The sequence below is a fragment of the Tachysurus vachellii genome, chromosome 19, assembly GCF_030014155.1.
Source record: "Tachysurus vachellii isolate PV-2020 chromosome 19, HZAU_Pvac_v1, whole genome shotgun sequence".
Taxonomy (NCBI): Eukaryota; Metazoa; Chordata; class Actinopteri; order Siluriformes; family Bagridae; genus Tachysurus; species Tachysurus vachellii.
Genome location: NC_083478.1, coordinates 17,046,120 through 17,069,754, shown reverse-complemented (window position 1 = coordinate 17,069,754; position 23,635 = coordinate 17,046,120). Strand labels below are relative to the sequence as shown.

Here is a 23,635-nt window from a genome sequence, read left to right as displayed (position 1 = left end):
ACTGACTTGGTCACAATTTAAAACATTTTTTTTGCAGTTGATTTGCCATTTATAGAACAGTAGAAGAAATCTTGCTGAGATGGAGCAAAATGCTTGGTTGCTTAAGGTTTTTATGATTATTTGGTGACATTAATTAAGTACCTATTATTTAAATAAAAAAAAAAACACCTAATGGAAATAAATGAATAGCTGAATATTTTTATGTAAAAATATAACCTTGACATTTAATAGCAGTTTGCAAGACCCAAGTCAGCTTTCATTTCTTTTTTTCACCAAACCACAAATTGTATCCTAACACACTGTTTCAGTTAAACACATACACACTTACACACTCATACGGCTGTCAGCTATGATGACTAGCATTTAAAAACCTGTCACCAATAAAGTGTGATCAATCTCATGGACAAAATGAAATTGCTTCTTAGTAATGGAGTAACGGGGTAAAGCAGGACAACACTTAAAGACACGTTGAACTTGTCATGACAAATATATCATCGGAAAGCAAAAACCAAAAGCATGAGAAGTACATTTTCCTATGATACATCAAAGAACAAAAATAAATGAACAGCTCATGATGGTCACATTGTATTTATGCACATTGTAAGCTTGTAAGGCACAAACAGTGTCACCTATTCCTAAGTACTTTAAAAATCATTCATATTAACTCATTAAAATACTGTACAACATACACACCTGATTTTTTTTGCCAGATGAAAGGCCTGTTGTAACATTTATTTAATCTTAATATAATAATATTAATATAAACTTTACTAATTCTCTCTGTTGACATGTTGAAATATGAATTTCTCCTAGGGGAGTATAAATATGAACCACTAAAAAAAACATCAACCTATAAGTCAGGTTGATTGAATAAATTTAAAAAAAGGATGAAAGAAGTAAAAGAAAAAAAAAGGCTATCACAGTAGATCTACTGTACAATCCTGAGGTTTCTGCTCTTTAGGTTTCTACATATCATTATCTATGACTGGGGGCTTTCATTTGAAGCTCACTGTAATGTTTAAACAAAAATAAAAATTACAAAAAAAAAAATTTACTTCATACGATACCACTTGCAAGCGCTCCTTATCCAGAGCAAATGGTTTACCAATAGACCAATGGACTTTTAATGACTGCCTCAAAATTATAACTAGTCAAAACATCTTGTACTACATTTTCCAGGAATCTTTGAAGCAAGCCAGTTGTCCATGTCTAATTTGTTTCAGGATGTGGATTTTTTTTTTTTTTTTTTTTGAGATAGTCAGATACTTTCTTGCTTGGTGATTGTGGGTTGAGGGATGGCTGATGGCTGTTTAGGCACCGTGGCTATGACGCCCTGAGCCAGTTTGTAATGTTCAGAGCTGGAAGCTGGTGGAGGAGATGGGATTGGAGTTTCAGGTGTAGCTGTGTGCACATAAAGTAAGAAGATGCATTAAAGACATGCCATAGGTTCAACAGAACAGCATTGCCAACATACGTAGTTAGAGCTCTGACATTTCTGAAGGCATTCGAAAGGGTAAAAGAGAATAACAAGGGCTTTTTGGACTGAGTAAGCCTGATTAATTCATAAAAAGGATTACTACAGGAAGCATGTTTGGCTCTACCGGACGTAGAGCTAGGGAACGTGCTAGGGAACCTAATAGTATAGGTATTGCCTCAAGAACTTACACATTTGTCCGTTGTGAATTGGAGTGGCCATGCTGGTGGTCACAATGACGTTGTTGCTGAGGTGCTCGTGGACCAGGTGTGGATGCAGAGATGGGGGAGCATGGGGGGCCTCATTAGCAGAACCTACAATTAGTACAGGAAAACGTCAAGGCTCAAGAAATGTTTCAAATCTGTCTGTAGTCATTTTTTTTTTCATTTATTTTTTATAACCTCCAAGAAGCATCTCCTGCAAAAGGTTGTCGATCTTGGCCATCCCAAACAGCTTAACAAACTGGATTTGCTCAATCATTTGCCAGGTGATGCTCTGTAGTGTGGGTAACAGAAGCAGCAGCTCGCCAAATCGCCCCCGAGAGTCATACTGCCGGTCGTTGATGTAGTCTTCTAAACTGACCTGCACCTGGTAACGCATCCGCTTGATCTTGCTCGGATCACTCAGACCTTTAGCATCTACCAATCATGAGACAACAGGAATATACTCATGGCTTTATATACTCCAAGATCTGTGATATACATCTAGGTAAAGATAATTTCAGGGATCATATAGGTACCTGGATCAAAGAACACAATGGCCTTCAAGCAAGCATATTCATTATCATCTATTTGGAGCTCCTGGAAAGGTAGGACCAACTCATCGAGGATCCTTACAGCTACCCGACTCACTTCCAACTCAGGGCAATTCCGAGGAATTATATGGTCATTACCTATGGAAAGGAGAATCAAACACAACCATTAAAATGTGCAGAAAAACCAGTACCAGTATAAACTGTCATGATTCACTGCTGAACACCTTACCTAATAGCAGAAGGTCCTTGTAAAGCATTGAGCGCTTGGCAACTCCAAGCAGGAGATGTTCTCCAGCATGAGCTCGTAGCAAGGCTACCTGAAAAATGTCCAAGTCATATAAATTCTACATTCTCTTCACACCTCCTTTAAACCCTGTACATACACTTTGAATGAGAATTGTGTGTCTGGGGGAGGAGGTCTTTAAAAGGTTAAGGTTTATATCATCAAGCCAGAGGTTCTCACAGATTTTAGGCAAGGAGCTGAGAAAGTATGTTTGCAAGAAGATGCAGTGTCATTCATGAGCAACGTCCACAAATCAGTTACCACATCCTGGTGCTTACATTGTTAATGATTCTGTAGGTCTTAAGGAGCATGTAAGTTTTCAAACCAACTCATCACTTTCTAACCAGAGACATCAAAACACATTAACCTCTTAGCATTCAGACCACCCCCACCAAATCCCCCACCCACCCAAACTCCCCCTCTCTTTCTATCTCACTTTAAACCTTTTAAACATTGTAGACATATTTTTGGTTAAAAAATGACAAGGACCCACCGAATGAATGTTCATTACAGTGCCTCACTGTTTCTATCATTGCATTACTATCAATTAGATTAAATTTTGTGCTAGTTCCTAATAGAACCCCTTGTCCTGAAGACACACCAAGTCTGCTATTTAAATGCTTTATCCTCGATGTTGCAGATTCTTGCTTTTAGTCTTACCTGGTCATCCAATGGAAGGTCGCAGAACGCTGGAATATATTTGGCCCATTCCACCAGTACCAACAGTTGCTGCTTCATAGATTCGCACACATCTGTAATGGTGGCTATCTTTTTTGTTCTGATGTCACCGTTCATGATCGGAACCGGAGAGGAGATCTAAAGCATAGCAAATGTTTCGGTTAAAACCTGCATAGAACAAATGGAATAAATAGCTTATGATATGTCAAGAGTATGGGCCAACCTGTCTAGAGAGGACATCAGCCTGGATGAGTGCATTGATAGAGGGAAAGCTGCTGTCCTCATAACTGGACCTTCTGGTACTGATTCGGTCTCTTTCATTCTGTACAGCTACGGTAAAGAAGAACAAAATGGTGAATGACTTGAGTCTTCCCTTATTTGAAATGAGGAAATACTAATCACATAAATTCAATCGCTGTAACCAAGTCGCTCTCGACCAATCAGTCACACGGTAGAGGGAGGCGGAGTGCATTAACATTGCCACTATTAGTCAAAAGGGGAAAATGCTCAAGGTTGGCCTGTTTATCAGTGTGTAATTATGATGCCTCTGAACTGTTTGCTCAGCACGAGTTGGCCATAGGCTTCACTGCATTGTAGAGTGAACATTAACAAGTTGTCTGTCTCGCTCTGATGTTGCAACATGCTCTGCACACCCGACTTCTCTCAGTCCGATTAGGCACACGAGCTTGCTTTCAGTCTTGCTTTGCCATCAGAGCTTCATTCATAAGTCATGAAACAACATGAAATGCCACTTTACCTTCTTTTTTCATTCCGGCCCGAAAGCATTTCTTAAGCCTACAGTATCTGCATTGGTTTCTCTTGTCTTTATCCACTATGCATTGTCTGTTAAACCTGTAAACACATAACATAAGACACTAGATTTAATATTCTTAGTTTGGAAGCATTTGAGGATATAACTAAAAGAGATCTGAGTAATGTTGATCATAAGACAATGGTAATCTATTGCCAACCTGCAGGAGTACATGTGGTTTTTGCGAACACTGCGTCTGAAGAAACCCTTGCAGCCATCACAGCTGGAGGCTCCATAGTGTTTTCCTGTTGCCCGGTCGCCACAGATGGCACACAGAGTCCCTGTGCCCAGGTGATTGGCAGCATTCAGGTTGGCACCCTCAGCTGGCGAGGAATCTGAAAGAGAAGATTGATTGCTTATAGACATTTTGCAAAATTGCAATTTCTCCAATACTAAGATTTGCTTTTGCTTTTGGCCTAAACTTTAATACCATCTGCAACCATACTGTAGTTATTTTTCAAGAACAAGGTGGCTTTATACTTTCAGTATTTAGACCAAAAGCATTGCTTAAGGAGCAATCATTTTATTATGTGTTGTATATGTGTTATATACTTAAATACAAGTGATGAATCATTCAGAATTCTTGTGCATTGATCAGACATGTCTGTTTCTTACTATCGGATACTCAGCTAGGGGGAAAAAAAAGAATTTTTTGTTTCTCAGCTATAGAGATACAATTGAAAAAAAGGCAAAATGGAGTAAAATGTTTTTTTTAAAAACCTTATGCTACAGTTAATTAGGAATAAATCATTTAGAAAATAAAGTATTTTGAAAATATAGTGCTTGCTTCAGTCATCCAGCAGTGATTATAGCTGAAATTTGCACCAAGCAAATAAGCAAATAGACCTTTCCAAAAAAGAAAAATAAATAAGTAAGTAAGCAAGCAAATAAATAAATAAATAAATAAATAATACTGATAGATTCACAAGTGGACTATACAACTGTTGTGGACATTTTTCAAAGGTTTAGGAAAACAGTTTAAATAAATATTTTTGTAATTTACAACTACTGTAATTGATCAAATGGACAAAACATTTTAATAAGTAAATTATTAATCATTAAAAAAAATAATTTTGTTGTTTGCTTTTGTGTCAAATAGTCAAAGGAGCATTGGGTGATTGCATTAAAGCCAAACAGGGCAAACAAATTTCTTCATTTGATCAAAGGAACTCATGCTACATGATAGCTCTGTTAATTGGCTCCTTTTGAACTGATTCATTATCTGAATGGGGAAGAACATGTGACAGATTTGGAAATCATTTTCATCAACATTTAAATGCTCTCATAAATGCAACTAATCAGTTTGGTTAAATGTACCATTAAATAGCTATTTAAATACACTTGAAGCTGTATTCAATTTAAGTGCAGAAAAGATGTTCAAACATGACCCAGATTAAATAGATAAATTAAATCAAGATGCCGGATCAAGTTAATGGTATCAGTTAGATTTCTCATAAAAACAAGCCATGGGAGACTAAACCACTGAATGGTTCACTGACATCTTTAACAGTCTGGGTCCATTTATCTTGTATGTCAAACATCCCTGGAAATACTACTCTGAACAGACATCTTATCCTCAACCGACCAACTTCAGGTAAGAAGAGCTGGATGAAATCACATTGGGATTTCTGCCTATGTAACTCTTGGGATGAAACACAATCCTAGCTTGCCTACAAGACAGAGCTTGTAGCCATAATCTCTCTGTAAGCTTGTTGCATTTCAGTCTCATGCATGCTGCCCTGCTGTCACAATCGCAATCAGTTGAATGTGGAACTTTTAAAATAAGCCAATGCTGGCACACGATGAGTCACCCTGAAAAGTCTATAAAAGAGTGTGAAACCCATTAAACCTCATCATCCCACACTTGACCAAACATTCACTAACTGATATAAACTCAGAGGACTCAAAGTTCAGCTGGGAGGAGGACTCACCTGTGCTCATGGCGAGCACTTGCATGTTCTCAAACTCCAATGTGGTGTAGGCCGGGTCCAGGGCCTCGCTATAGTCTGCCATCTCCATGTCTGCTAGTGCTTTGGACAAACGCATTCTCAGCTACCTGACACTGGGGGCAAAGACTTGTGCTCTTCAGTGGAGTTTGAACCCCCCCTTCTCTTAAAGCAAACCCCGCCCCGTTTAGAGAGGTAGACACCTCTGAGTGACATGGGCCATGTCTTCTGGAGCAAAGATGAAACTGAATTTGATTGACAGGTCAGACCTTCCCACTCCAGGCCACGGCCAGTTGTGGAGTGGGGTGGCCCTTAAGTTAATCATTTTCTTGCTTTTCAAGTGCTAAATCAGAATTGTTTTTTTTTTTAGATATGGACAAACATCTCTCTCTCTCTCTCTCTCTCTCTCTCTCTCTCTCTCTCTCTCTCTCTTTCTCTCTCACTCTCATTATCATGATCCGTAAAGGTTTAGCAACTTGTGGTGGCAAGTACATTCCGTCCCTGCCATTTTGCTCTACTTACATTTATTGGCCTATTACACCAATCCGATCCAATTTTCAAATACATACCTTGTATTTTTATCTTTTTATCTCAATATTGTCCTTGTCAAATTCGAAGAACACTATCACAGATAGATAGATAACTGATACCAAATATCGTTAAACGTAAGTCGTTTTTAGAGTAGTATTATATTATTAAGTCATTAAATTCAGACTGAGAGGCAGCCAGCCTTGTTTGCAGTTTTTGGTAAGTATTAATTCTCACACAATAAACAACAGCAGTAACTCTTGCAAGCAGCAAATTGTGACCTTTATGTAAAAGAACTCATTGTTCACTGAAAACCCATATGCACATGATCTGTCACTTTGGGTCCAACTATGGAGAACAGTACACTCAGCTCAACATTATGCTAAACTTCATCATCATTAATATGTAATGTTCTAATGACTGGTCTGTTGGTCTAAGTTATGGGACGACTAGTGGCAGCAAACCCAGCGAATTATTTCCCCAAAAAATATTGTAGCAGAGATGCTAAATGTATTTTTAGAAAAAGTCTGTAGTTCTTTTAGTCTAGTTTTCTAAACATGAACCAACATTGTTTTCTTATCAGATCCTCTGTTTCTGTTTATCCAGTCACGTGTAATCATGGAAATCAAATTATTTACCTGAAGGCAGCTCATCAGACCAGAAACTAACATTTCATTCGCTCTCTCTGGTTGGATTATCAACAGGACGACATGTTTGATGATGGTACCTGAGTGTTTAAAGACAAATGAACAGAGAAATACTGTATGTTTTAATCTCCACTTCAAATTGAAAAAAAAGACGTTTTCTCACACACCATGCCGCTGGTCAAAATTGGTAACATCAAGCAACAACAAATGAAAATTACAAATGAAACATTATATTTCACTACAATTGTCTGATTTTCAGTCATCATTTTATTGTTAATGGTTCAGAATGAAAAGTGATGCAGTTTTAACTTTAAACAAAGTTTAGATAAATACCCCTGATCTGTGTGGTCTTTTAGTTCTTGTCTGTTTGCTAAATGTAAAGTGATATAACTCAGTCAATTAACATAACAAGACCATAAAAGTCTTAAAATTCAACAGCTCCTTTACTATTCAGGACACAGTTTTTCAAATCCAATATATTAGTATGACTTGAATCAATAGTGATACACTTTCTACAATCATACAACAATCCTTTATCCTTAAACCAGTTTGCAAGTGATCGTTGTAATCTGTTTGAAATACATACGCACGGTAGTATCATTACATTTTACATGGTTGTGCTAATCCAAAGGGAGAGTATTAGTTGGGCAAACAAGCACAACGAGTACATGAGTGTAAGGGCATGGGCAAACACAGAGGAGGGTATATTTGTAGAAGAGAAAGTGACAGTACAAAGCGATGGGTCAATGTTCCCCAGATCAGAAAGTCAACAAGGGCAGTAAATGTACTTTCATGAATCTCATCTCTCTCTCTCTCTCTCTCTCTCTCACACACACACACACACACACACACACTCAAACAATGTCCCAATCCCCACAGTCTACTTACATGCTAACCAATGGAACTAACAAAATGCTCAGTGAACTTGGCACCAACTTTGGGACTCCCCGGTCATTCTACACAAAACTAAGAACCCACATCATTGTTTGGTTAATATCAAGATGCATATGGACATCTCCAAATTGCTCTTAGTTACCTATGACTCTGGTCTAGATTGGTAAAGATCTTTATCTGTGTGGGTTTTTTTTTATGATCTTTGTATTACTAGCAAAATGATGCAGAACTGAGGCAGACTAAATTAACTGTGTTGTTTGGAGTAGCCTGGAAAACACCTAAACTTACTAGGAAACTGGCGATTTAGATATGGACAAGGAGCACATGATGTGGTATGGACTGTATGTTCAGAATAGTACTGTGGGTTATGCATTAAAAAGCCAACTGAAATCAGAATATCAGCATAGGTTATTAGTAGTAAAGTAATTTATTTTACTTTTTATTCTATCTATCTATCTATCTATCTATCTATCTATCTATCTATCTATCTATCTATCTATCTATCTATCTATCTATCTATCCATCAACACACACATTTAAACCCATTCTGTCATCTCTGTGCCATGTTAAAAGCACATTTTCTGAAATCTCTTATTTGCTCAAGAGCTTTTGTTTAACCACACTGACAAGTAAATAACTTCAAATCAGTGACTCACACTGTGCAAATCTTATCTGGCTTACCATTACAGTTTTTATCATATCTCACATCTTCCAGCGTTGTGTGATCTCTTCCTGCTAGCCCTGAATGCCTCTATAAAATCTAATCCACAAGGTTATGGCTTTCTCCGTCACATGCAGAGTCAAGGTGTTTTAATCTGCAAGTCTAGATCGCTATCATTAGGGATTCACTTGAGGTGGGAAAGTAATCCTAGTAAATCTACATTCTTAAAGTTTTGTTAAAATTGTCTAATTAGTAACCACTCAGGGAGAACTTGTAAAGTTCAACTTAGGCCATAACCTGAACTCTTGATCGAACCCGGGGACCCTTTGAGGAAGCTTAATACAAGATAAATAGAATATTCACAATTTATACTTTGGCTACTGCGGTGATGAACGCACTTTCATGGAATAATAATACGAGGAAAAAAATGTTTTTATGGCTACTGGCATGCTTCCTGATTGGGGCTCTAAAAGAATAATTAAGCTACTTTTTAACTAGTCACCTAACTAGACATGTAATATTCTTATCTATTTGAAGCACTACAGCAGGGATTCTCAAACCTTTTGTAAACCTTATACATTTTTCTATTCCCAAAGTTGACTTTGAAAATTTACTTTACTGGGGCTGTCCATTGCCTTCATTAATAGTCCATCAACCAGTTAACAAGTGAATTATCCACTCTTTCATGAATCAATCACTTAAACAATTCCTCGTTCTCAAGGAGTTTTTAAGCAGCTTAAGACCCTTGAGTGAATGTAATTGATTTAACTTTCACCTCATTCTTCAGTGATCACATATCTCCAGCTCAAAGCACTTAGAGATACTCTGACTCCACTACACAGCTTTTTCTATCTTAAAATATAAATCACCAGTGCTGCCCTCAAAGAACAATGTTCTCAATGCATAACATCTTATGTTTTCTGTTCCATCACCTTTCATTCACATGCAGTCACAGCATGGAGATGTACTTTGAAACTAATTATGGAGGACATCCAGATGATCTCTCCTTCCCTAATAGTTCCCTGACTGTGATATGAGGCTGCTATGTCATGTCCATGTCCTATAATCAGTCACCCATGCCGCCCGGGGCTAAAAGTCAAAGGACTGCTCCGAACTGATGTAACTCTGCTGCCTATTTCCCCCTATGAAACTTCAAACTCCAGTTTGTGAACAAAGTCCTGTCTATCTTCACAATAGGGATCTCCGACCACTGACCAAACTCCATTTGTAACCACTGCCTATTTGTACCTTCTCTTGAATGCGTCTTTTTCATTTCCACCGAACAGGACATGGTGATCAGAATCACCAGCTTTTCAGGCTACATGGAATAACGTGCTCTTGGAATAATTGTGGATAACTTTGGAAATATATTAGTTTCTCTTCTCTCTTTGGATGCCTGAAAGGGTTTTATGGTGCTTGGCTGCCTTGATAAGAATGACAAGAGAGTGGAAGATAGAAGAAAATATGCTTGCTCCAGCACATCTGAAGCCAGTAAAAAAAAGCCAGCGTGGACTCACTGGGGTAGATGGCACAGGTACGTAAGAATAGTGACATGGGGAAGACCTTGTCAACAGATTGCTATCTGTTAACCACACAGCTTATGCAAGCCCCCTCTGTGAAAAACTGGCTGTCAGAGTGAAAGACTTGACCATTAGAAGAAATGTAATAGGATGTGCTGAAAGTGATTTGATTTTAGTTTTAATCCATTTCTCATGTACAGTATTATTATCTCACAAGACTGAAAGGGAACATGATCAGATCATTCATATCACTGTGTATGCTATGAGGACTGATAAGCATGGTCTATGCTCCTCCTCTGCATTAAAACCAGATTAGTGCACTTCAAAGCAGTCCTATATTCGAGAGGGCTTGAACAGTGAAATCAATGATAGTGAAGGAAAAAAAGAGCAGACTCAGCGAGTATTCAGGTCAGAATAGGTGAGACTGATAAGACTTTTGCATGTAATCCCATCTGTTCGATGATTTTCCTCCTAAACCCTGTTTTAGCGGGCAGCATGTAATGGTGTCTTGTTTGTTAACTGATAAAAGTGTCCATGAAAGGATGTAAGTAAATAAATAAACTGATTAATGTGTTGTAAACAAATCAGAAACAAACACAGCTACTGTACTTATAATAGGTGTAATAGATGTGCTATTGTATTAAAGGTAAAAGGATTACATAACAAATGGCCACATGATTGGGAAGTTTTAATTCCATGGGGGTCTCATATTTCATTTAGTGTCATACATTTCAAGTGGAGTGATCGTATGACAGATGAGAAATGATGCTCACAGACAAAGAAAGACCACACTCATTAATGCGAACATGAGCAAGGCATTTAGCGAGATTCGTTAACAGTGTTAAATCATTCATCCTTAGTAACTCCCTGGACAAAGTCACAGTGATTTAAATTAGACTGCTAGTCTTTTGTTCATATTTTGTTGAACAGAACCAATTAGAAATTGAAACTATTATGTACAAAAACAGCCTTGTGTACATCTTTATTTAAAAAACTAGTTTAGATCTCGCCGTTTTTGAGATTAAATCGGGATATACATAGAGCTACGGTTAACCAGAGTGTTAAACAGATACTGTAAAATATATCATCATTGCATTTTACACTTAATAGACTTCTATGGAAACTGTCTTTCTGTAAACAATAGATAATGATTTTATATTAAAATAACAGTATGTGAAAGCATTAATCAAATCAATCAAGCATTAATCAAAATTCATTGAAAACGTTTATCAATAATTCCAAATTCACACTATTATTTCTAAAAAAACAAAAAACAAAAAAAGACTCAGGTAACACTTTACAATAAAAGTAGATGAATAATCCTGCACTAATACCTGAATTAATACTAACAAAGCGCTAACCTTAACTACGACATGTGTCTAATGAATTCATGTGTGAACAACAGCTATCTTAAGTGAACCAAACATGCTCTAGAATAAAGAATATGAATGAAATGTGTATCATTTCAAACAATTTGCTATATCTGGATAGCACTGGATTACTTTCATAATTTACACTGATCTTTCATATCGAATGTGAAAAGAAGCATTACTAATAAACACCAAGAATTTCAGCTCAACCCGCTTTGTGTCATTCTCCATCCATTTCCCTTCACATCCCACTGTAGTACTAGTACATTCTCTGACTGGCTCTTTAACCATGTGTGTAAATAATGCTTGTTCACTAACAATCATGTACTAACATGTAAGTAATGTGGTCATTATTCACGCATGAATTCACAGGACTCATTTAAGGTTAGCTCTTTATTAGGCCGTGATAAATATGTGCCTCAACTCATCATTAGTTCATATTTAAGTACTTATTAATTCAGGTATTTTTGCATGATTATTATCATGTACTGTTATTGAATTTAAATTTGGGCCTAAAGTCACTTGTCATTCAATTATTACGTCACTGGACACCTCTGACGAGCAAAAAAGGCACCTTTGCTAACCCCCTCTAAGAAGCTTCTCCAAAAAAACATCATGCCCAGACATAACATAATCCGTGCATAGACATAACATCAGGTTTCGTTTGTGCTTCCAATATAACTCGTATAATTATTAGAATTTACACCCGCAGAAGCATCAATTTCACAATGTGGGCAAATATAAAACAGAATTTTTAGATATGATTAGTGATTTTTCTAACATATGACCACCTAAGGAAATATTGGCTTCCAAAGATTCATCCAAGACAGAAGCAGCCTTTTCCATAACAATTAACAGTTATCTGCGAATTTCCCAAAGTCCTTAAACATCTTAGTATTTGGAGTCTGGGTAATCATAAACCTCTAGGGCTTAATACTGCACCATAAAGTATTTCTGTTTAAGCCTCAACATCACAGGGTTGTAGACATTTGTAGGTGAGGGGGAAGAGAGGTGAAAATGTCAGGATCATCCATCCTGCTTTATTGTTTCTAGAATATTGCAGAGATTTATTTATTTTTTTTATTGAAGAGATAAAGATCATCCAATGTCAAGTTCCTTTAAAAAAATGATGACCACAATTTGCTATATGTACTGCAAATAAGATTTGTCCTGACACCTTGATTAACACTGGAGTTGTATTAAAATCCAAAATCTATCTGTTCTAGTTTTTTTCTCATAAAACCGTAAACGGCCCAAGAAGCTACCTGAACATCAAATAAGTAAACAATTGCATCAATACACATTTAACGCAATGCTCTTCGTAAATCAATCATGGCCTCTGATAAGGTTCTTTCAATTATTAACCATTGTTTTGCTGAGAATTGAGTTGGCTAAATCCAGTTTGCTGGCTCAGGAATACTGAGTAAACTCTTATCACTTTTTATTTTTTAAGTCATCAATGAAAGAATAATCATTTCATCTGAACCAATGAATAACCAACCTATGGAAAAAAAAAATCCAGCCACACGTACAGTACAAGTTAAGCAGTTGTTGTAGCTGACAATGACAGAGTCATTAATGTACAGTATCATTTGACTCATAGGTGTAAGATGTTTATTCGTTTCACTATAATCATTTATGATTAACCAACAAGTCCTGTGTCATTCTCTGACCATGTTATGCAATGCAGTTTACAAATATTAAGCAGCTTGAAGTTTTTTTCTGAATTTATGCTTGGGCCAGGAATTGCTTTAGCAAGGAGTTTTCTTAATACATTAACATTATTTACTCATGCACTTAAGATGAACAAACCTTGTCAATATTAATGGAGCATCGGTTCTATAGGTAAAGTATTAAAGGACGTAAAAAAAGTAAGAAATAAGACACATTTATGAATTGTGCCTTTTAACCAAAACAAATATGATATTCATAAATTTTCTATTTGTGTTTTTACTCCTAAATGAGAAATAATTTTCTGTTTTGTTGGGTCAATTAAAATAATAATAATAATAATAATAATAATAATAATAATAATAATAATAATAATAATAATAATAAATTGCATGATAATTGATGACTATTCGCTGCAAAAATGACAGCAAGTAAAAATATTTTGAATATGGACAAATTTATCTGATATTTCTGATCATGAAATTATTTTAAATCAAAAAGAGTTTATTTTACAGCCAGATTTTACGTATTTCATGAATTGTTATGGATGGTTGGACACTAGAGTTGTCGAGCAGCTCCACCTTGTGGTCATCTTGTGTAAGTGTTTACAAGAAAAAGTGAGTGCTACATTGAAAACAGAACATTTGTACGAAGCAAAATTATACCAGCAATGGCATTTGGTGAAAACTGTAAGGTGGTCATTGGTTAATGGTGGTAGTATTTTGCAAGTTTTAAAAATAGTGTATATTAAAAAAAATAGAAAGAAAGAAAGAAAGAAAGAAAGAAAAAATGAAGAACAGAAGAATCCCTAAGGGATGTGTGGTGTGTCCCCTTGGATGAACCACTGGATATTCCAGTGACAGAAATCATGAAAACAATGAGAACTTGCACTTCTGTTATACTTTAAAAAGGTTGCTAAACTCCTTAATACACTCACAACAACAAAAACACAAATGGATAACTACATAAACACAAATCACCCCCATTTAAGTCTTGAAGCTAACACACAAACACATGTATTAAAAACACAGTACATGAATGTAAAATTCCTTGGACCCATATGCAAATCCAGTGCTTAAGCCAAACCCCCTGCTGTTATTATATGTTATTATTACACTGCAGAACCCTTAAACAGAGGGTCGAGCTAAGAACCCATAACTAATCACGAGAACCCTCGAGAAACCCTTTCCCAGAAAGACTGTGTGACCATTTATATGAATGACAAAAATATTTGTTATGGAATGGAGAACACAGGAAAGCAGCTGAAGTGCTTCGTTCTTCTGAGTAATACGTGTAGGTAGGAGGCGATCTGCAGCACTCCTACATGATGCTATCTTTAAAAATCCCACAGGAACAAAATATTCATTTCACTTATCCATATTCAGTTCTCAGACACTTAAACACCTTCTCACACTAATCTAGAACTTTCCTTAAAACTACCTAACAGCAAAATGGCTTGTAAACAAATCCAGAACAACAACAACAGCCTGTTAACTATTCAGGCATCTCTGGCATATGTGAATATGCGGCGTGTAAATGGGAGTGTGTTCCAGCAAGTCAGTACCTGGATTCATCGAAATGCCATGTTCTCCGTACATCCTGGGCTCTAGGTCTGCAGATGCGAGCCCAGCGACTTCAGGCTCCTCTATGGAGCAGGTTGCCCATTCAGGCCTCACGTTGTGTGTGTGTGTTGGGGGGGCAGAATGTGTGTGTGTGTGTGTGAGAGAAACAGAGAGAGAGAGAGAGAGAGAGAGAGAGAGAGAGAGAGAGAGGGAGAGAGAGGCTTTGACTCGCTGCAGCACATGCACGCTGACCGCCAGCGATCCTAATCTCTTAATGCCTGTCACATTGAGATTTCATAGGAGTCTTGGGTTCACAGCTAATAGTGTCAATTGTGTAGAGTTTGTAATTCCACTTTGAACACCTCCACTTCCAGTTCAGGTACAAGTCTATACAACATCAGGCAAAATGTTTTCCTTGTTATTTCACATTTTTGACCTTGGGAAATGACCTTTGTTTTTAATACTCATTTTAAAAATCGAAAAGAAACTTAAAAAAAGAAAAGAAAAAAGTTCCTTAGCAAAGAAACAGAAAAGCGTTAATATGGGCAAGTTTCTTATCAGTAGCTGTTTGTTTAACATTTATAGAAGGAGTCTCCGGTGTCAGCACTTATCTAATGGTCAGAAAGTTCAAGAAAGAGAAAATAGAGGATAATTTATAGCTGCTAAATTATGGATGGCAACATAATCACACTATCTGGTGTCACCCACATGAAATGGTTCCATAGAATATTGTAATGCAAATCGAAAATGTCAAACTCTTTATACACAGCTCTTATTATACACTTGTAGTACACTATATATTTATATTTTACAGACCTTCTAATTTTTTACTAAAGGTTTACTTTAGAGTCATGGTCCTTATTAAAGTGTTTAAGCCGTATGTCTTTTCCAAATTAAGCAACTAAGGTGACACTCATCAGGTTTAAACATACAGTACATTACAGGAGGAGGAAAGAACAGGAAGTTAATGAGTTAAACAAGAGTTTCAAGAAATACCTCACATAGATGATTCCTTCTTACACACATCAGATCCGTTAATTAATCACAAAGGAAAATTAATGTTTCAACCATGAAAGCAGTGATAAATGATTCATAAAAAAAAAAAGAGATGGTGACAGAGATGACTAGTCGCCACTTAATCACAGACAGGCAGTTGTATCACATGAAACAATGCAGTTTCCTCTCACAATATGGTATCTAGCTGCTAGCAATAAAGTAGCAAGCTGAATAGCTAAGATTATGTCTTTATAGATATTATAAATGCATTATATGACCATGTTGATTAAAATAAATTGGTAAATTTATAGATAAAGTGTTTTTGCAGCACAGCTAATGCATTAGCCTAATCTTGTTCTTAAGACTATGAAGGCTCAGTTCAGGCTACAGTTAAACTCTCTGCATTAAGTGAGCCCTCATAGTCTTAAGAACGCATCGACTGTGCTGCAAAAACACTTTATCCATACATTTACAAATATATTTTAATCAACATGGTCATATAATGCATTTATAATATCTATAAGATCATAATCTTAGCTAGTCAGCTAGCTACTTTATTGCTAGCAGCTAGCTAGTGTATTGTGAGAGGAAACCATGCACTCGCTGCTTTAAGAAGTGTTTCGGGAATATCGTCATGCTAGTATCAGTAGGCCAGGGCTTTTCAGCAGACTCTCAAGCTAAAACCTGAACCGAAAGGCATTAGTACAGGAAGTTTAGCGCTTTCACTTTTGCTAAGTTCACTTTAAAAATGAGAAAATCAGAGTTTTTAAGTGACACTTTCACTTTTGTGTGTAATTCTGACTTAAGTTGCACTCTCAGAGAAAAAATACAATACTAAATTGCACTTTTGCTTGTCACTGGTGATTTTGTACCATTTGTTGTACCTTTAATATGTAACTTTCACCTGGAAATGTGGACTTAGTGTACCTTTAAAGATCATTTTGACCCAGCCACATTTACTGGGGCAATAGGTCACACTTTTGCCCTTTTCAGCGCAATGAACATACATACAGACACAAAAATGCACACATGAAATGTCCACTAACACACGCACCCAAAACACACACTCACAGCCCCACACACATACACACATGCACACACACACACACACAAACACACATACAAATTGGGCATTGCATTTCATTAGGCCTCCAGAAAAGAAAAAAAGCCAAACATTTGTAAATATTTCACACTTTTGATATGCCTTCGCCTAGCAGAGGGCAAAATATGATCTACCGAAATGATGCCACACACACACACACACACACACACAGACACACACAGTCAAACACTGTTCAAAGCATTGGGCATTGCAATTCAGTTGGCCTCCAGACAAAACAAAAGCTACACATTTCTAAACATTTCACACACACACACACACACACACACACACACACACACACACTCATACACACACATGCACACACATGCACACACACACATACTGTATTGGGCATTGCATTTCATTAGGCCTCCAGAAAAAAAAGTATTTGTAAATATTTCTCACTTTTGATATACCTTTGCCTAGCAGAGGGCAAAATATGATCTACCGAAATGATGCTACACACACACACACACACACACACACACACACACACACAAGCATAGCAATTCATTAGGCCTCCAGAAACAAAAGCTACTCATTTGTAAATATTTCACACTTGTTAGATGCATTTGTCCAACTGGGGGCAAAATCTGATCTACCAACAAGCTTTACACACACACACACACACACAGACACAGACACACACACATACACACACACGCACAAGCATTGGGCATTACAATTCATTGGGCCTCCAAAAAAACAAAAACAATCCTTTGTAAATATTTCACACTTATATGCATTTGTCCAGCTGGGGACAATATCTTCTATTCTCTTCTTCTTTTACCAATCTTTACACATACACACACACACACACACACACACACGTTGTGTTTTCATATTTAAATCATGTTTGTTTCCTCTCTCTTATTTATGAATTTAGTTGCATCAGTCAGCTTTGGCCTGGAGATATGCTGAGTAATGTTTGACATTTATCAGTCAGTGGTTATCCAAAATAATTTTTAATAATTTCTGCTTATTTTACTCAAAACATGGCAAAATTTCATAAGGTTTATCGTTCATAAATTAAGTATAATAAAAAAACATAGAGAGGTAAACAAAGTTTTATTCACATGAAATTATGGCATGTTTTTGAGTGTGTTTGTGTGTGTGGGTGTGTGTGTGTGGGTGTGCGTGTGTGTAGCCTGTGTAGCCTGACATCAGGTGGGCAAAATAGATATTACAAGTGTAAAATAGATATTACACACAGAATGGTGATAATTGTAGAATTTTTGATTTATAAGCATTCAAGTCAATTTGGCCTGTAAAAAAAAACAGGTTTTATTATTTGCTGACATTAAAAATGGTCAAAATGGTTTCAAAACAATCTCCTGCCCTTGAAATATACCAGCCTGTAATTGTGCATTAACTTTTGTGTCTCTATAGTGAAAATAATTCAAAATTTCTGTTTTTTTTTTTTTTTAAATGAGGCATTTTTGTATATAAATAAGGTTTATTATACCAAATATAAATATTTTTTTTTTTGCAAAATATATGTTAATATGTTGGAAACAAGTTAGACTAAAAAGGTGAAAAAAAAAAGCTATCATATATAGTTCATTTTTTATAAGCAGTCAAAACAGACAAGGTCAAGTTGACTCAGCGCTCCTAATTTGTATAGGAGGACAATAGGAGGGTTAAATGTACACTTCTTTAGTATAAGATGCATACCAAAGGTATGAGGTATTTCTGAAACTGTACTTCAATATTTAAGATAATTGTAATTTAAGTTTTGAAATCTTAATGAATTGCAACATGACTAGACTTTTATTCGGGATTGTAAGCAGACCGAACACTTTCAGTAAGGTTAGCTACAGGAACTGCTTTTATAATGACAGATTATTTATGGCCCTAATGACCAGAAACAAATATTTCCAAATCTTAAAAGCAATGTATTAAGCGCAATCAAAATTTAGAAGCATTGCTCAGAAATCTTGTGATTTAGTTGTTTTGTCTTCTGACCTCATAGGTTAAAGGTGCTTGAAGTGTCGATCGGTGGACCTTCTCCTTAGAGTAATTTGACTTTTTCAGGGAAAATAGAACTTCTCGCTACAGACTTGTTCAACTGCTTGAGTTGTGTTTACTTTTAGCCAGGGATCCTTCTAAGTTTGCAGTGGGGAGGTATTTGCCCAGGTTGTAAAGGCTGGACATTAAATCGAAGTTGTTCCTTGTAGCCGGCATCTTGTTGCAACAGTGTTATGTATTATTCTGTTTTCAGAGACATCTTTTTACTCTCATATTTAATTTATTAACAATTGACTTATTTATTTGTGATTTTTAAATGATGTTTGTTTTTTTTTAATCCAAATTTATTTCTACTTGGGATTTATTTTAATGCTTAATTTATTTCCCTATGTGATTACATTTTTCCGTCCATTTTTTTTCTGTTCATTTTCCCAAAGGAATGTAAAGAATGTTATATTATTTTTCCAGTTTCCATTCATGTTTACAGGAGATCATAGACAGGTTATTTTCTATTGAATATAGGTGTCCTAAAGGCGTACCATTGTACTGCATCATCTCCTGTACAGTGAAAGCGTTCCAGTACTTGACTGTCTGGATTCCTATAGAAACTATAGACCCTTATCTATAGTTCACATGATGCCATTTGTTTAATTGATGTCACATAAGCAATTCCAGTGCATTTTCTACACAGGATCAAGTATCATCTCATGTTAAATGTTTGCTTTGTATTTTTTCCTGCTGTTATTGTTGCTGTTTAACAGCAGGACCTGGCACTAACACTAATCTGAAACATTCTTTGATTGTGAAACCAGTGTACAGTACAATGCAATTATTCTTAGTTTCTCAGTGCCAGAAAGAGGCTTAAAGGGCATTCAGCCAAAATGTAAATGTTACAATTACTTATTTGGCAGTTTCTTTTGTCCAAAGGGGCTTACAAGTGAAGCAGAAACCAGTCATGTAGCTGAATGGTTAGGATTAAATTCTCCAATCAAGTGCCCAAATGCGGCTCCTGGAATTTAAACCCAGAAGAACAAACATATTTAGGCTTAATCATTGGAATAACTCTTCTATTATAACCCAGTTTCCTTTCAGCTAAGTATGTCATATACGCATAAAGACAGCCTCAGATTCTGGTTCTTGGCCGACAGGAAGTGGAACCCAGTGTGTTCTTCTGCCTTTGTACATCCAGCTCAAGCTGTGTTCTAAAATGCTTTTCTGCTCATGACATTTGCAAAATGTGGTTATTTGAGGTACTATTGCCTTTTTATCAGATGAACTCTGACTTCTCTCAACATCTAGATGTTTCTATCTGCTGAACTGATGCTCAATTGATGATTTTTGTTTCTCATAACATTGTGTGTGATCAAATAAATCAATTGTTGTGTATCAAAGTAGAAGACCACACATTTCTGGAGTCACTGAGATCACATTTTTCCCCCTTTCTGATGTATGATGTGAACTGTGAACAGCAACCGAAGCACTTGACTAAATAACAAACTGCATGAATGAGAAGGTCCTAATAAACTGGATAATGAAGAGGTATAATCTTGACTGCTTTAAATGCTGTAAGTGTTCATTCATTCATTCAATCATCTTCTACTGCTTATCCGAACTATTTTCGGGTCACGGGGAGCCTGTGCCTATCTCAGGCGTCATCGGGCATCAAGGCAGGATACACCCTGGACGGAGTGCCAACCCATTGCAGGGCACACACACACACTCTCATTCACTCATGCACTCTCACACTATGGACAATTTTTCCAGAGATGCCAATCAACCTACCATGCATGTCTTTTGACCGGGGGAGGAAACCGGAGTACCCGGAGGAAACCCCCGAGGCACGGGGAGAACATGCAAACTCCACACACACAAGGCGGAGGCGGGAATCGAACCCCCAACCCTGGAGGTGTGAGGCGAACGTGCTAACCACTAAGCCACCGTGCCCTGCTGTAAATGTTATATTATGTAAAACAGAAGTAATATCAAGTCTCTCACACACACACACACACACACACACACACTTTTTTAAATAGATAAAAGTGTCTACATTTTAAAACTGATCTCATATACTGTAATTCAAATAAAATTTTCCAAAAACATGAAAAGGTCATTTTGGTGTCAAACAAAAGACGTCAAAGTTTTGTCTTGACCCATTCATGACAGCATATGTTAAAAAGATATAACAAGGAGAATGGGTAAGGATGGGTGAAGCGATCTGGCATGGGTGCAAAAGGTATGTCATGAACAATGAGTCTTGTGGGTATATAAACTTTTGCACCCACAGGTACTGTTGACCACCCAAGCTCATGGTGCAAGTTTTGTCCAGTTCACTTTCACTATGCCAGACTGTGTAATAATCCACATTAAATCACATCAAATGTATCATGGTTTTAACTGTTTAAAATGGAGATTCGCTTCCATTAGGTTCAGGTGTGGAGACTCGATTCAGGTGTCAAATACATTTTTCTTACAATGAAAAATTGATCAGCGGTGTTTATGTATAAAAGATCTTTTCACTCTATATTTATTCCTCAACCATATGCCATATTTACTTTGTGTAAATATTTTCCATCAATGTTTTGTTAAAATATTACACGTTCCTAAGACAGAAGAGGAAGTTCCCTTGGCATCATTCACCTGTAGCTACATGTAGGCCCTGTTTACCAGCCATCATGGCTCTGCCACACCTCCCAAACACAACAAACCTCCACAAAAAGCTCTCACGACACCAATGGCGGCTTTCACGCCGACTCTAACAAGTCCCACATGGATATGTTTCTCTACCTAAATTCAACAGGGAAACATCTGAACCTGTTCACAAATCCACAGACTTCCTCGCCAAGCTGTTAGGACGGAGTGAGAGAAAGATAGAGAGAAAGAGAGAGTGAAAGAGAGAGAGAGAGTGAAAAAGAGAGAGAGTGAAAGAAAGTGCGTCTACTCACCATACGGAAGCTCCATATTAGTGCTGGCCTGATTGTTAACATTGACCATGCCGATCCTGGTGTTCTTCAGCTCTCCTTTTTGTTGTTGCTGTCCTTTTTCTGAATATGTATGAAAGTTTAAGATGTGGATGGAACAGTTTGGTGTAGCGTACTGCTTATTTTTTTAGAGGAAGGTGCTGTCGGCGCTCTGTAAGGCCGGTACTCTTGTTATCTTATTGATTCTCCTAATCTGGGCAAATGTGGGTGGGGAGGTTAAACAGTAACCAAGCTCATATAGAGGAGCAATCTATATGACAGCTGTAGCCATAGCAACAGGATGATAGAAACTCAAATAGACAATTTGTGTTGATTTCAGGCCATTTTTTTCCCTTAAAAATGTATATAATTTTTCAAGGGTTGTCATGACTATTGACCAAGAGAAAAAAAGTTTAAAAGAAGAAAAAAGGAGTAAATACAGAGAAAGGGTTCTAGTCTAAGACCTGTTTAACTAAAAAATAATAAATAAATAAATAAATAAATAAATAAATAAACCTTCCTCAACATAGATTCATTTAATTAATAATAATAATAATAATAATAATAATAATAATAATAATAATAATAATAATAAAAAGGCGCTTTTTAAGGCACTCAAGGTCACTATACAAATGCAAAAATGCAATAATTAATAAAATAACAGTAAACAACAATAAAACAACATTAAAAAAACAGTTATATGACATTAATATTGAATATATGAATATTACGTCCCACTTACAGAACACACCAGATCCAAGCTGACATAATTTATAGACCTATTGGTCTGTGATTAACTAAGGTGTAGAATAAACCAGTTCAAGTCAAGTGACCAGATAAATTCAGAAAATTCCCAAATTTCAATCAGTATAATTCCTTTTAAAAAGCAACATTGTCTACTTTTGCATTATGTTTCATGCAGGGGTTTTTATTCGTTTTTTTCCTCTCCACAGGTTCAGTTTTCAACCGACATTTAGATATAAGGAACGCGTTTAATGAGAATATCACATTAAACGTGTGGAAGATGATTCAGTGTTTAGTTTCCCATGGCTATAAAATGATGGACTCGGTTAAAAGCATCCAATTACACAACAGCACATGGGTTTTCACTTTGGAGTGTCTTCATGAAACTAACTACTATTTCACACACACACACACACACACACATTCTCACACATTCTCACACACTGTCACAGTGAAAGTGATGAATGATGAAGTGACATAATAATCATCTGTTTTCATCAGGCAACATTTGTTAACTTCTGTTTCCTTCTCACACTGACTTATAGCCTACATAAAAACAAATAATAATAATAATAATAATAATAATAATAATAATAATAATAATAATTAAAAAAATATTCAACCAGAACAAGTATATCCTTCAAACAATCTGAAAGATTCAGTGTTTGTCCTCACTGCCCAGTATTACACTGCTGTCAACACAATACTGTAGCTAATTCAGTGTATGAACAGGAAGTGGTCTTGTTCTCACAGTTTATGGTTTTAAAAGCCATTTTCCTCCTGGTTTATAGCACAAGTGGTCCGGCTGGATGAATGGAAAGCATTATGAAGGTGATAAAAGCCTGCTTTCACTCTCTCCCTAACAGCAGGTCCTGGATCAGACAACACCACTATTAACTGATATCGTATATGTATTGTATTGTTTTATACGTAATCAGGTGTATTCAAATTAGGATGCAATTCATGAATTCATACAAACTTCATAAAATGTAATGTTTTCTGATTATTGCAGTTCAAGTTCATTCTTGATTAAACATGTTTTTGCACTAATGCATTGACAAATACAGAT

At 36.5% G+C, this 23,635-nt stretch overlaps 1 protein-coding gene across 2 annotated transcripts; it reads right to left on the bottom strand.

Moving 5' to 3' along the window:
* Positions 1-93: 93 nt before the first annotated feature.
* Positions 94-22,002, bottom strand: hnf4a (hepatocyte nuclear factor 4, alpha). 2 transcript variants are annotated; one of them, XM_060895066.1, is made up of 10 exons: positions 21,808-22,002; positions 4,161-4,335; positions 3,947-4,041; positions 3,413-3,519; positions 3,172-3,327; positions 2,458-2,545; positions 2,214-2,366; positions 1,876-2,112; positions 1,666-1,788; positions 94-1,401 (listed from the first exon to the last, which is right to left on the bottom strand). In XM_060895066.1, the coding sequence occupies exons 1-10, from the start codon at positions 21,854-21,856 to the stop codon at positions 1,259-1,261; spliced, it is 1,326 nt and encodes a 441-aa protein (XP_060751049.1). In that variant the 5' UTR covers positions 21,857-22,002; the 3' UTR covers positions 94-1,258. The 2 variants fall into 2 exon arrangements, with proteins under 2 accessions (XP_060751049.1, XP_060751047.1); XM_060895064.1 differs by lacking the exon at positions 21,808-22,002 and adding an exon at positions 5,932-6,092.
* Between the last annotated feature and the right edge of the window lie 1,633 nt (positions 22,003-23,635).